This window comes from Atta cephalotes (genome assembly GCF_000143395.1).
Source record: "Atta cephalotes unplaced genomic scaffold scaffold00077, whole genome shotgun sequence".
NCBI lineage: Eukaryota > Metazoa > Arthropoda > Insecta > Hymenoptera > Formicidae > Atta > Atta cephalotes.
This window is the reverse complement of record NW_012130141.1, coordinates 35,787-50,937: the sequence shown is the minus strand read 5'-3', so window position 1 is coordinate 50,937 and position 15,151 is coordinate 35,787. Positions and strand designations below refer to the sequence as shown.

Below are 15,151 nucleotides of genomic sequence, written 5' to 3'. Positions count from 1 at the left end.
TAAATTCATCTTTGTTTTACATTTTATTTATTAAAATGTATTCACGACAGTGTCTATTTTCGATTGCATTAGTTTTATTAGTAACAACACGTATCCATGGCCAAATGCGACCAATAAAAATCGGTAAGGAACGATCATTTTTAAAAAATTAATATATTTTAGAAAATGTATCACTCATATATGAAAATATTGCCTATGTTCAAAAGAATTATTTAACAACAGAATTGGTGAAGACTGAAATTTCTACGATAATCTACTTTATTGATATTACGTAAAAGTAAAAAGTATTTTAAACCAAATCAGTATTTGCGAAGACTTCTTTCATTTACACTATGAGAAATTGTTTATAATAAATATTTGTCACAACATTACACAATTTTAAGTTTCATTTATTCCTCGAATTTTTATTTTCATATGATTAAAAATCCGTATAATTACAGTAACTTCAAGCAAAGACAATATATATTAATTATTATATATATTAATATATATTAACGTAAATCAATATATATTAATTTAAATTGCAATAAACTTTTGAATACCAGTTCAGAAAATTTCGAAACGAATACCAATTAGAATTAATATGATATTTAGCGATTGTCACATACATATTAAATTTAAATAACAACTATATAAATTATTAAATGTCTTCTTTTTTATGACAAATTATGTCATTACGCTATTAAAAATGTTATGTAATAATACTACGTCGATTCATAATTAAAACAAAATGAAAAAAGCATGTTCATCATAAAATATATCAATACAAATAATCAATATAAATAAATCAATATAAAATATATCAAAATACATCAATATAAAGGAAGTAAAAAATATTTATAATAAAATAATTTTTAATTACAGTTCATTAATAACGAATTTTGCAGGTGATAATATCAGAATATTCACAAAGTCGCAAGAGAAATATTTTTAACGATGTTCGCATGCGCTTGTTACTTAATATTGATCCGATACGCGTAAATTGTAAATATATACATAGTCTACTAGTATTAGCTATTATTAAAGTAAATACACGTAATAATTATTTACAGACATAATTAAAAAATTAATTGTGATACACAAAATTTTTTACTTCAAATAATCATCACTGATAAATTTATTGATTAAAAAATTGTAAAGCACATTTATTCATATTTATTCTTTATAAAAAATGTATATATAATATCAATTTTTTATTTAATTTTTCATTTATTAATATATTTTTAGGAGCAATTTTTCACAAAGGCGAAGAATATCTTCAATCTGTATTCTCAAAAGCAATCTCTGACACAAAAAACGAAAACCATGAATCCGTATTTGAACTTGTAGCAGTTACTAAGTACATCGAAGGCCGTACCGACAGCTTTATGACTGCTATAGCTGGTAAGTACGTGAGTCCAATTATTTCGAATGACGATTATTCCATAATGTTGACGTGTATGTTTTTTAATAATTATAAATCTATTTTCCTACGTAATCATCTTTATTCTAATCTCAAGAATAAAAATTAAAAAACTTTTTAAACTATTTTTATAATTATATATAATATACATATAAGGTAAGATATTATCAAATTAACCTGTGAAAAATTGCAATCCTCAACCTTTGAAAAAATTAACCTTTTGTAGCGTAGAAATGTGCAAACAAAAATTTAAAAGATGTATACATGTGCAAACGATAAGCAATTGAATGATGTATGTTAATTTTTTCAAAAGTTGGGAGCCAACTTCAGATGAGTATCAAATTAAGGTACTTTTATAAAAAGTATCTTAAAAAATGAAAAAGGAACAAGAGATTTATTCTTTTTTAAGATTCTTTTTTATAGAAATACGTAAAATGGGAAAAAACAAATTTATGAAAAAGACTTTACGTTACATAATTATTCTAATTTTGAACATATTTATTTGATTTACATATTCGACATTGTATTATTTTCTACATAGCTTGTAAACTTCTTGAGGAAGGTGTGGCAGCCATTTTCGGACCTTCAAGTCGGTATACTAGTGGCATAGTTGCGAGTATTGCTGCGAGATTTGATATTCCGCATATAGAGTACGTTTGGCGAGAAAGCGAAGGAAAGGAAAACCAGAAGAAGTCTTCATCAATGACTATAAACATATTCCCTGCCAGTGAACAAGTCAGCCAGGTTAGTCACAATTTAAAAGAATCATGTCGCAGCTAAATAGTAGATGTGTACATTATGATAACTTGGACATGTTTAACAGTGTAAGTAATAATTCAATTTATTTTATTTTTGGTGATTGATCTGTGAATGCATATTTAGTTAATTAATCAAACCGAATAATTACCCAATAGAATCAAACTTCTTTTCTAAGACGCAAGTTAAATCGATTTTATAGCATTGCACATTCGAAATACAATTATTATTTGTAATATATTTTTGATCTACAAAATTGTACAGGCTATCGCCGATATCATTGATTCAATGAACTGGCAAAAATTCGCAGCGATTTACGAAACTGATGAAGGACTGTCACGTCTTCAGAAAACTTTGATCCTAAAAGGAGATAACAACGATCCGATTATACATACAGCATGGAAACTTGAAAAAGGACCGGATTATCGCTCGATGCTCAGAGAGATACGCTATTTGTCAGTGCGCAATATAATTATCGATGTTAAACCGGAAAATATTATGAAAGTGCTGTATCAGGCAAAGGAAGTTAGTTTATTAGAAGATTATTCCGACTTCATAATTACATATTTGGTACTATACATTATATGTTTCATTTCAATATGATACTTTCGAAAACATATTTCATGTATTTCAGGCCAAAAAGATTGATAATTAAAAAAATTATAAATTAAACTTTTAAAAATTACATTTAAGGAAAATTAGATAGATAAAGCATAATATTATATGTTCTTGTGCATATCCGATTGCTAGAAAACAAGTAGATTTTGAAATAATCATTCCATTAAATCCTAGGAATCATCCATTCTACCTATTAGCGACATACTAAGTGGTACTTTCAAGATCACTGGACTGAGCATAAGAGAGAACGATGACATAAAAGGAATTGATTCGGTATTTATTCAACATTCCCCCTTAATTATCAGCAATAAACATAATACAATATATTATAATATAATCTTCTCTAATATAATATAATCTCAAAAGTTGATATTCTCTGATTGTATTTATACTATATGTACAATTCTTAAGTACTCGCGTTAAGCCAGATCTACATCAAGTAAATTAAGTGCGAACAATGATTCGCTCAAATGATTGCAAACAGTCAGTGCCACTTGATAATGAAAAATTATAACAAAAAAAGAGTATTACTTATTATAAATAAACATTCAATAAATAAACATTCACAAAGGATTAAAACATTTCTGCAATTTTTTGTTTAGCAACTTAAAGCAAGCACTTAAGAAAAAAAAAGTATTTATTTATTCTAGCAGACAGATTAACATTTATTTAATGTTTTCACATTTCGGACTGAATTAGATGACACAGATATTTTATATTAAAAATTGAAAATAAAAAAATTACTTACTAAAAAATTACTTATTAATAAAATTAAATAACCACTTGAACTAATTTGCGATTTTGATATAGCTAGATTCAGCGATCCTCTATGATGCAGTATTTTTGTTGCATACAGCATTAGAGACTCTAAATGCAAGAAATATTGAAAATGAAGTAGATATGTCCATTGATTCTATACCACTTTCTTGTACTAATAGTACTAGAAAGTATCAAGTAGGATCTAATATTACTAGCATTATGCGAGAGGTAAGAAGGTCTTTCTTTATCATTTCTTATATAATAAAAAAATGGCAATTTGACTTTAAGTCTTAAGACATGTTATAAAAAAAGTAATTTAATTAATAACAACTTTCTTACATTTTTATATACACTTACATAAAAAAGTAAATTCTTCAAAGTTAATTTAATGCCACATTAAATCTGTTAAATATGTCTGACATAATAATGGTGCCAATGTTCACTACTTGAACACAACTGCATTCAAATAATGAATACTCGCAAAAAGATATTGAAAAATTAATATCAAATTTTCATTATTTACTTTTAATGCAAGAAAATAAATTTTTATTTTCAATGTACGAAATTTTTTCTCGCACACAGATATCAAAGAGAGGAAAGATAACTGGCATTATGTACATTGATGAATATGGCCGTAGACGAGATTTTAATGTAAAAATCTTGAATTTTCGACAATCGAATAAGGATATACAAATATTGGGTTATTGGGATACATTTAAAGGTTTACATATTAGTCACATTAGGAAGAAGGAAGATATCTATTTATACAAAAGATTCATGGAAGAGAAGATATTCAAGATTAGTGTACGCGAAGTTCGTAGTACTATTTAATATATTAATTATAGATCTAGATACGTCTGCCTAGATGGTCCCTTCCCACTTAATCAAATTTTAATGAATAAATTATGTAATAAAGCGCTATTTATGCGCTTTCATATTCACATAGTTTCATTTTTGCTGCATCCCTTAAGGACTTCCCTCTTGGAGCAAACAGACATATTCATCTCTAATAATGCCCATTTCGACATAACAACGTAGGTGGAAAAAGACGAAGAATAAATTTTAAATTAAGATTAAATTTGATCTACATTCGTGGAAACGAGCATAAATCGTTTAAATTGCAAAATTACGCTATTTTCTTTTAAAATTTACTCTGAAATATGGTAGTTGTAGTACAATAACCACAGAATTTTCTTTTAAAATTTACCCTGAAAATATGGTAATTGTGGTACAATACAATATTTTAAAGATTTTTACCATGCAAATTAAATAAAATTAATCGATTCTTATTTTATACTTATTGTAATTTTATTAATAAATGAAAGAGATTTACATTAAAATTCTTCGAAATATAGTATTGTTCCACGACTATTATATTCAGAATAAATTCTAAAAAAATTCTTTCCGTGTGCAAAACAGAAAGAAGTTAACAAACAGAACGAAAATATTACTAATCCTATTTATTATATTTACCGATCTTTGAGCTTTAGCTTCTCCAATCCTTTTACATTATTATCTCTGATTTTTTAAATAGAAATACTTATTTAGTATTTATAACGCATAAATCAAAATATATTTTGCACAGTTAAAGCACAGTTAAAGTATTTTCATAATTTTTAATGATTTAGATATGAATACTACTGTTTGCTCCAGAAGAGAAGTCCCTTAAGATTGCAATGCAAAAATCGAATTTGCTTGGAAGTGGTTGCGCCTATACTATAAATCGATGATGTATAGTTAGAGCGTAATTTTGCAATTTTAAATGACTCAGGGATGAATATGACTTTGCTCCAAGAAGGAAATAATTAATGGATGTAAAAATTGAAAATATGGAAGCGCATAAATAGCGCATAAATCCTATTTGATTTTCCAAATCAATTGTTATTAACTCAGAGGCTGACTGATAGCCTGTTCAGCTCCTCCCAAAAAATTTTTTTTAACTAAACAATATAAGCGCAAAAATTTGTTTGCTGATTTTAAGAGCGCATAAATATCTCATTATTAAATAATTTATTCATTTAGTTAATTGGGGGGGCCAGCTAGGCATAATTATAGCTCTGACATTAAAAGATTATATATTGTTAGCCATAAAATATTAGAAATATATCTTGTAAATTCATTTTGTAATTCATAAACTACAAGAGAGGATTTAAAATTATATTACATATACAATTTAAGAAAGATATTTAGTACATAATAAGTATAAATAATCAGTGAAAAATGTAAAAAAACCCATCAGAGTCTAGAGCTGTTCGGATACACAGAAAATTCTTTATTTTTGTGTGAATGTAACAAAACGAATAAAATAAACATTTCGACCCTTCAATTTGGGTCCTTATCAATATAAAATATAAATCAAAAATATATAAGTAACGCAAATTGATGATTCCTGACAATTTAGTTCGTTCTTCTTTATCCAAATGCCAAATTATCTATGTAATGAATAGCCCAATGATTATCAAAAATATTAACTTATACATTGAGTATAGATAATAAGTATAAAAAAGAACAAAAATCGTATTTACAATATCGTATTTAATAATATTACTTTAATGCTTCAATATATGATTTCTTTTAATTGATACAAAAATAGAAATGTCATATACTACTAACCATTAATGATATACGTAATAGCGAACAAGTCAATAAAGTTACACATAATTGTTCTATGAGTAACCATTCTCTTAGCTCTTCTTTTTATTTATTATAGTCATATTTAACTAAGTATAAATTATATAAATATTTTTGGAGATATGAAAGATGCAATAACTTCCTCCGATTTAGAGCAAACCCTACATTATGGAAGTGATCGATGGTTCAACGCGAGGAGTACTAATTGGTCAAAAACGCTATGAAGGTTATTGCATCGATCTGATTAATAAAATCGAAAAATTTCTACATTTCAAAGGAGTAGTGTTCGAAATTGTAGCTGATAATAAGCAGGGCAATTATGATCCACAAACAAAAACTTGGAATGGTCTAATCAGCAGCATTCTGAATCATGTAAGTAAAATGCCCTGCATTTTATAGAGGAAAAAATTATTTGTTAAATATCTAAAAATTTTGCTAGATACAAAATCTAAAAATAATTTCGTTAGGTTGTCAAAATAATTATAGAACGCTTAAGTTGATTTCTGGAATATTTTCACAGCATTGATAGTTATGCTTGAGTTTACTATATATCTAATTATTTTGATGGTCCCGATAAAATTATTTTTAGATTTGCATCTAACTACATTTTTTTAATATTTCAACAAAATTGTACTTTCCTTTTTTGCAGAAACTTTTGCTTAAAGAAAGAAAAATTTGTTCTTAATTTATTTCTCATTTTGGCGACAAATTAAAGTAAAAAAAAATTTTTTTTATGAAAAGATAGAACAGAAACATATAAATCAATTGAGATTGTTTTCATATTACAATTAAATTAATAATAATATTTTTTTTTTATGAAATAATCCACGTTTTATTTAAAATCCACGTTAATTATTTACCTTTATTTTACAAGATTTCCCTACTTACTATAATAACAAACAATAGTTTGAGTTTGCACTACTTTTCAGTAATCTATTATTTATGATCTATTTCTTAAAAATTTCAGGAAGCCGATCTTGCTATATCCGATTTAATGATGACATCTCATCGCAAGACTGTTGTGGATTTCAGTGTACCTTTCATGTCCACAGGTAACGCAATATCCCTAAGGAACCCAAAAATAAATTAACATTAAGATATTGTAAAAATAAGTAAATAAATAAATAGTTAAATTTTAGACTAACGTATATTAATGGCAGTATTCCAATTTTGTTTTAAATTAGGTACCAGCATTGTATTTAGCAAACCGGAGAAGCAAACGTCACCTTTTTTCCCAGTCTTAGTGCCTTTCTCTAAAGAAGTATGGCTCTATATGGCTATTGCTAGCTTCCTCGTATCGATAATGTTATTTCTTCAGGCAAGGTAAGATTTTTAGAAACAAAATACTTCATAATTTGGAATGTAATAAAAATGTAACAAAAATTATCCTTTTCAAATTAATAGAGGAAGGCCAATACCGACTACTTTGTTTTTAGATAATATTTCTTAAAAATTAAAAATAAAACTTAAAAAATATAAGTAAACTAAAAAGTGTCTCCTATCAAATAATAATAAGTAGTTTTTATAATAGTTTGCTATTTTGCAATAATTATTTTTTTCGTAAGATAAGCAAAAATGAACATCTGACAAAATGGATTCTAAAACTGACCAAACACTAAGCAATAATGTTATGTATTCCAATTCTTTTTCTTTTACAGAAGTTATCTGTAAACAGTATCCATAAGTGAATGTATATAAGATTTCCCGGGTTCACAAGTCGATTTGAAGTCGATTGATCTTTAAGATCGATTGATTTCGATACTAGATTTTTTGTTGATATTCAAAACAGCTAAATAGATCATAATTTTATTAGTATTAATAAATGCAATAGTTAATTTCTGAGAAACAAGGGAGTGCCACTTTAGGAAACTTATGTCAGTATCGGCGACTTTTCTCTACTAAAATTAGTAAAGTGAAGATAACCGTTAAAAAAATGTGTCTTGTATTTCAAAAATTTAAATTCTTTCTAAAGAATGACATCTGAATGGAAAAATCCGCATCATCTACGCAATGCTGATTCCGAAGAAAATAATTTTAACTTAAAAAATTCGTTTTACTTTACTATTTCTTCTTTTATGCAAGGAGGTTCAAACATACTGCTCAAGTAAGTTCTAATATGATATCATTACATTATAATTAATAAACATATAAACGTACATTGTAAATATATTGTAAATATTGAAGAAATTATTTTTTTTAACCAAAAGTTAAACTAATAATAATATTTTCTAACATAAATAAAATCACTTTCATTGTAGAACATCATCTATGCGCATGCTTGCGAGCATATGGTGGTTATTTACTTTGATCATGTACAGCTTCTACACAGCGTATCTCACAGCCGTCTTTCTTACTGCAGACAAAATAGGCATACCTATTAAAGGAATTGAGGACCTGGCCAGACAGACAAAAATTAAATATGGTGCACTAGAGGGTGGCGAAACAGCAACATTCTTCAAAGTACATTAGCAGCTTATTTATGATCATATTTAGTTCAATATGAAAATAACTTACATATATGATTCGATATTATTCAATTATAGAATTCGAATCACTCAACGTACAAACAAATGTGGGCTGTAATGGTGAATTCTAGGCCAAGCGTATTTGCATCAAGTTATGAAGAAGGTGCACATTTCCAAAATTAAATCACCTATGTGAAAAATCTTTCTTTAAAAAGGATTCGAGACATTATTCGAAAAAACAAATTTTTTTCTTTTGAATTCTCAAATATATTAATTTTCTGTTATAATATATTTCAGGAATCGACCGAGTTATCAAGAGCAAACGACGATATGCCTTTCTTATGGAAAGTGGTGCTATTGAATATTATACGGCGCGGAAATGCGATATAATTAAAATAGGCAACGTGATCGGAAATAGAGGCTATGCCATTGTTATGCCACGCAGTAATATTATATAACTTCACTGCAATACCAATATTTTTCCATTTCTTTATCTTTATATAAATCATTTCTCTTCTGCATCTCTTCTGCAGATTCTCCATACAGAATATATATTGATCATGCGATCTTAACGCTTATCGAGAATGGTGTAATGGAGGATCTCAAAAAAAAATGGTGGCAAGAAAGAGGTTTGTGCAATCAAGATGAAATTAAAGTAGACGAATTAGGGATGACAGGTCTCGGAGGTGTATTCTTCGTTCTAATATGTGGTTGTAGCGCTTCATTCTTTATCGTAATTTGCGAATTTCTATGGAATGTACATAAAGTTGCTGAGACAGAAAAGGTAATCTCCATTTTATCGTGTTCATTCAGGAAATTGTTAATTTAGAGATAAATATTGTAAATAAAGTAAATTAATTTTGTTTCTTTTAACGAAGAAAAGGAAAGCTCTCAAAAACTTAATATTCAATATAAAATTTCTTTCTTTTCATCTAAATTAAATTATTTCACAATTTAATTTAGATGAAAAGAAAGAAATTAAATTGTGAAATAAATGCACAATACGAGAATTTTAACTATATGTATTAACCTTAAATTTAATAAGTTAATTACTATATCGCCATTATTACGATATATTATAAAGAGAAATAATTATTATCTTTTATACAGATCACACTGTGGAAAGTGCTAGTTGCCGAGTTGAAATTTACCGTGAATATCTTCGCAATTAGGAAACCGGTTAAAATTATCAAGAGGAGCAACAGTAACATAAGTTCCAAAGAGGATGGACTTCACAGAGCTGCATCTACGGCTTGATCTATCATTGCTTCTTTTTCATAAATTGATTGTATTTTGATAAAAACCATAACAGAAACAAATGTGTACGATCATATAAAAACTATAACAGAAACAAATGTACGAAATTAATTAATTATTGCCAAAAGCATTTAAGTTTAACTACAAATTATTTTAAATAATATAAAGACACCTACATTGAAAGCACTAATTTAGCATTAAATAAATATGCATACATATATAAATAGATATATATATAGATGTTTGTTTGTAAACACTAAGCTAAACGACTGTGTGTCAATCATCTCTGTGTACACCTCTCTTCTGTAATATTATTTTAAAATATTAACCATCTTGTACAATAGTTAATATAAGCGTAGTTCGCTAACAAGTAAAAATCAGATTTGCTTCATCAACTGGAGATATTTAGACTTCAATCAAGTTGATCAAGAGATCCTTATAGCATGCTAAAAGCATGCATGCTTAAGATTTAACAAAAATAATTTTATAACATTAATTTTCATTTCTATAAGTAAAGCACGACACAGATTAAAAGTATTCTGTATTGTTAGAATGTATTAATAAAATTTTTTTTAATATTGCAGGTAAAGAGCACTTGATATATTTTAGAGTTCCTGTATTGTAAGAATTAATCTAAATGAAAATAAAATTTGATAAATAAAATAACGATAATTATTTAGAATAAAACCTCCCGCCCCATCCCAAATCTTAATAAAAATATACTTATTTGACGTATTTTCACTAAAAACGAAAGAATCTGGCAAAAAAAATGCGGCGATCGGCTTAGTAAATCGAGTTTTTAAGAATTAAAATTGGAGACTTTATACTCCAAAATCTCCAACTGTAATTCTTAAAAACTCGATTCACAAGAGCGTTTTTTGCCAGATTCTTTCGTTTTGAGTGAAAACACGTCGTGCATAAATGCATTTTTATTAAGATTTGAGAGGAAGGGGGGAGGGGGAGATATTCTAAATAATTACCAAATAAGTTTGAAAATGACAATATAATCGAGGTACATAAGATTTTGAGATTTGCCTAATAGTATTTTTAAATGTAAATTCTAAATGCATCTTTCATTTATGTAAACTGCGCGTAGTTTAAAGTTGTCGGACTTAAAATTATAAACTGAAACTAAAACAATAATATCACAACTGCGTGGATTGGATAATGATGCTGCTGATATCATCAACTGTTATCCATTTAACAACTGTTAAAACTTAAAAAAGTTAAAAAAACGAAGAATTAACATATGTCATTCAAAGAGAAAAAAGCAGAAATTATCTACGTACGATAAAAAAAATCTGAAATCAATATGTCTTATACATTTTTAGCTCTCTTATGTCAATTATTTAGAATATTGCAATATACGAAGCTTGATGTACAAATGCACACGCATATTTGACATCCCGTTGTATTATATCATTTATGTCATAATTAACACGCAATATATTTCGAATAAATTCGTCCTTGCGTTTTTACATATTATTTATTAAAATAGATCCACTACAATGTTTGTTTTCGGTTATACTACTTTTATTAGTGACAACGTGTACCTTTGGTCAGATGCGACCAATAAAAATCGGTAAGGACTGATCCTTTTTTACAAAATTAATAAATTCTTAGAAAACATATATAGTTCATGATATGAAAAAATTTTATGTTCAAAAGAATCATTTAACGAAAAAATTAGCAAAGACCGAAATCTCTACGATAATCTATTCTACTGATACGTAAATGTAAAAAGTATTTTAAATCAAATCAATATTTGCGAAGACCCATTTCTTCCAACTACATTGTGAAAAATTGTTTATAACAAATATTCAAATAAACAAATAATAATATTTTCACAATATTATACAATTTTAAGTTATATAATATTATTCTCCAAATTTTTATTTTCACTTGAATAAAAAACCATTAATTACATTAACTTCAAACAAAGATATATTAATTTAAAGTGCGATAGACTTGTAATTACCAGTTCAGACAAGTTCATAATGAATATCAATTAGGATTAATATTCCATTTGGCGACTGTAACATACACATTAAATTTAAATAAAAACCGATGTATAAATTATTAATTATTTTCCTTTTTATGCGTCATTACGTTATTAAAAAATGCTAGATAACAATGTTATATCGATTTAAAATTAAAACAAAAAAAAAGCAGCTTCACCATAAAAAAATATATCAATAAAAAAAAAGTAAAACATATTTATAATAAAATAACTTTTTTTTTTATTTAAAATTCATTAGTAATGAATTTTGCGTGATAATATTAATATATATTCACAAATCATGCAAGAAAAATATTTTTAACAATGTTCACATGCGCTTGATACTTAATATTGATCTATTATTCGCCAACAAGCAAATATCGGATTTAATTCATCAATTGTAGATATTTAGACTTCAATAGATCAAGAGATCTTTATTAAAAATGCTTAAGATTTAACAAAAATAATTACATTAATTTTTATTTCTATAAATAAAGCGTGATACAAATTGAAAGTATTCTGTATTGTTAATATGTATTTAAATAAAATTTTTTTAGTATGAAGCGATGGTTAAATAATGTTCTGATTTATTAACTTTGAATAATTATTGGTTTAGAAAATATGTCTTAATTTATACTATCATATGTGAATAATAATAACGACAAAAAAGATTAATCTATTTCGGTATATGTAATGCAAGGAAAAACTTCACATTACTCGCTTTGATATTATAATCCAATCGCGATAAAGCATTAACTACTTAAGTTTTTTATATGTTATAAATAATTAGTAATTTTTATAGCCTTTATTAATTTACTATTTCATTTGTTCATTAATTTTTTGCTACATGATTAAAAATGTATTCTTTCTAATTTTATTTTGAAAATAAGAGATATTTTAATCACAAATTGGCAAATTTGCAATAAAGAGAATTAGTTCAAATAATAAAAACGGAAAAATTAAACGTAGATTGTTTGTATTTATTACAATTTAAACTTGACTCTCTCGATATTTGTTAGATTACAACAAAAAATATCCCTACTAATTTATTTAATTAAATGAACATATGAATTTATAATTTTAATAACGCACTTATTTGAATATATTTTTTAAACATAGAAGTATAAATATAAAATATCGTTACTGGAAGAATGTCTGCGACGTAATCAACAGACACGGTTCTCAAAACGAACAACGCGAAGCCAAGCGTATATAAGATGTGGTTCAGATCCAAATTTAGATCAGTGTATAGTAGGATAACATCGAAGTCGAAACTTCGCGAATACAGTTTCCTGATTCATTGGTTTTTCTCTCTTCTATTTCGTTGAAATTTCGAACAGTTTCTATCAAAAGTTCTTTGCTTCAGATAAAGATCTTAATCGATTCCAAAAAAATATTCAAACACCGAAGAAGATTGACGCGCGAATATTAAGGTAAAATTAATAAAATTATTAGTATATACATATAAGATAGTATAGTTCTACTGATATAAAAATCGATGTAACTCGATTGATCTCAAAATAGTTTAAACCGTTAAAATTTATAATCATAAAGAACTTTAATTAGAAATTATGATTATTCATATATTCTCTAAATAGCTTAGAAAGTGCTCGAAAAATAAAATTATTAAATGATAACAAATATTTTATTTAAGAAAAAAAATTGAATCTTAATTAAAATCTATATTTGATATATACATTTTATTATATATTATTGATATCGATAAAATGTAATATTATGCACATAGAAAAGGAGAAATTCATTAACAATTACTCAAGTTATTCATATCTTGTAAATAAATTCACTATTATGTTTTACAGATTTTTTACTAAATTTTTTACTAAAATGGACTCACGACAGTTGTTTCCGATCACATTAATTTTATTAGTATTAGCAACATGCATTCATGGTCTGATGCGACAAATAAAAATCGGTAAGCAGTGATCATTCTAGAAAACTTTAGAAAGCATACCGCTTATGTATGGAAGTTTCGCAGATAAAAAAAATCATTTATCGATAGACACTAAAACCTCTATGATAATCTATTTTACAGTAATTTAACATAATATTCTATTTGACGACTACATATATATGTTTAAATTAAATAATAATCGACTCCATAAATATTGATTTCTTCTTTTTTATGATAAATCATTATTAAAAGAATGCTATAACACATGGATTCATAATCAAAATAAAATAAAAAAGATATATTTATTATAACATAAAAAATTTTCTTAATATGATAGAAATAAAAATATATTTATCAATTTTAGAGTCAAATATATTTATAAGTTTAAAATCAAAATTCAGTAATGATAAATTTTGCTCGTGATAATACCAATGTTCACATGCTTATTATTTAATAATATTGATCCGACACGCATAACATAAATTGTGAATTTGTGCATCACCAACTAGTATTTAGCGATTCAAGTAAATATATTATAGATATATAATAATTATTTGGAGGTATAATTAGAAAATTAATTAATCTTTTGTATATTAATCTTTTTACTTCAGTTAATCATTACGATTACGTGCTAAATTTTATTATATAATTAATATATTTATTCTTTTGGAAAAAATATTATAATAATTTATTTGAAAAGCACTTCATTTTTATTTTTAAAATTTCTTATGTTAAAACTTTTCTGATGTCTGTTATACAATATATAATCATGTATATATTCCTCAATCTTTGTACTGTATTTCACACATTAATATTAATTAATCTAACAACTTTTTATAAATTTTTTAATTATTAATAATTATATATATTTTTTAGGAGCAATCTTTCACAAAGGCGAAGAAGATCTTCAATCTGTATTCTTAAGAGCAATCTCTGACACAAAAAATGAAAATTTTGCACCCGCATTCGAACTTATTCCCATCACTGAGTACATCGATGCTAATACTGATAGTTTTAATACTGGTGTAGCTGGTAAGTACGCGATGAAATCGATTATTCCGATGACAATTATTCCATAATATTAACAAGTTTGTTTTCTAATAATTATAAATATGCATTTTTTCATAATGTATTTATTCTAATTCAATCCCAAGATTCAGATAGAAAATTAAAGATGTTTAGAATAGTTTTATAGTTATACATATAATCATACACCGTTGTGTGTGTGTGTGTGTGTGTGTGTGTGTGTGTGTGTATGTGTGTGTAGTAATAGTTATACTAAATAACTCGCTATTACTAAATAAAGACTATAGTAAATTAAAATTTAAAATTTAAAGTAGAGTAATAGTAAA

At 26.1% G+C, this 15,151-nt stretch overlaps 2 protein-coding genes across 2 annotated transcripts in view; both read left to right on the top strand.

The window, feature by feature from the left end:
* The first annotated feature begins 35 nt into the window (after positions 1 to 35).
* On the top strand, positions 36 to 9,888 carry LOC105624384 (glutamate receptor ionotropic, kainate 2-like). The gene is made up of 16 exons (XM_012205748.1): positions 36 to 123; positions 1,228 to 1,383; positions 1,944 to 2,146; positions 2,423 to 2,728; positions 2,951 to 3,049; positions 3,587 to 3,763; positions 4,118 to 4,348; positions 6,320 to 6,538; positions 7,134 to 7,218; positions 7,351 to 7,489; positions 8,139 to 8,270; positions 8,425 to 8,626; positions 8,710 to 8,794; positions 8,929 to 9,075; positions 9,165 to 9,415; positions 9,742 to 9,888. Exons 1-16 carry the CDS (start codon positions 36 to 38, stop codon positions 9,886 to 9,888), a joined length of 2,667 nt encoding a protein of 888 aa, XP_012061138.1.
* Positions 9,889 to 13,732: 3,844 nt separating this feature from the next.
* The window catches only part of LOC105624383 (glutamate receptor ionotropic, kainate 2-like), a 9,768-nt gene continuing 8,349 nt past the window's right edge, over positions 13,733 to 15,151 (top strand). The window contains 2 exon segments of the mRNA XM_012205747.1: positions 13,733 to 13,820; positions 14,676 to 14,831. Of these exon segments, the coding sequence (XP_012061137.1) occupies positions 13,733 to 13,820; positions 14,676 to 14,831 (244 nt within the window).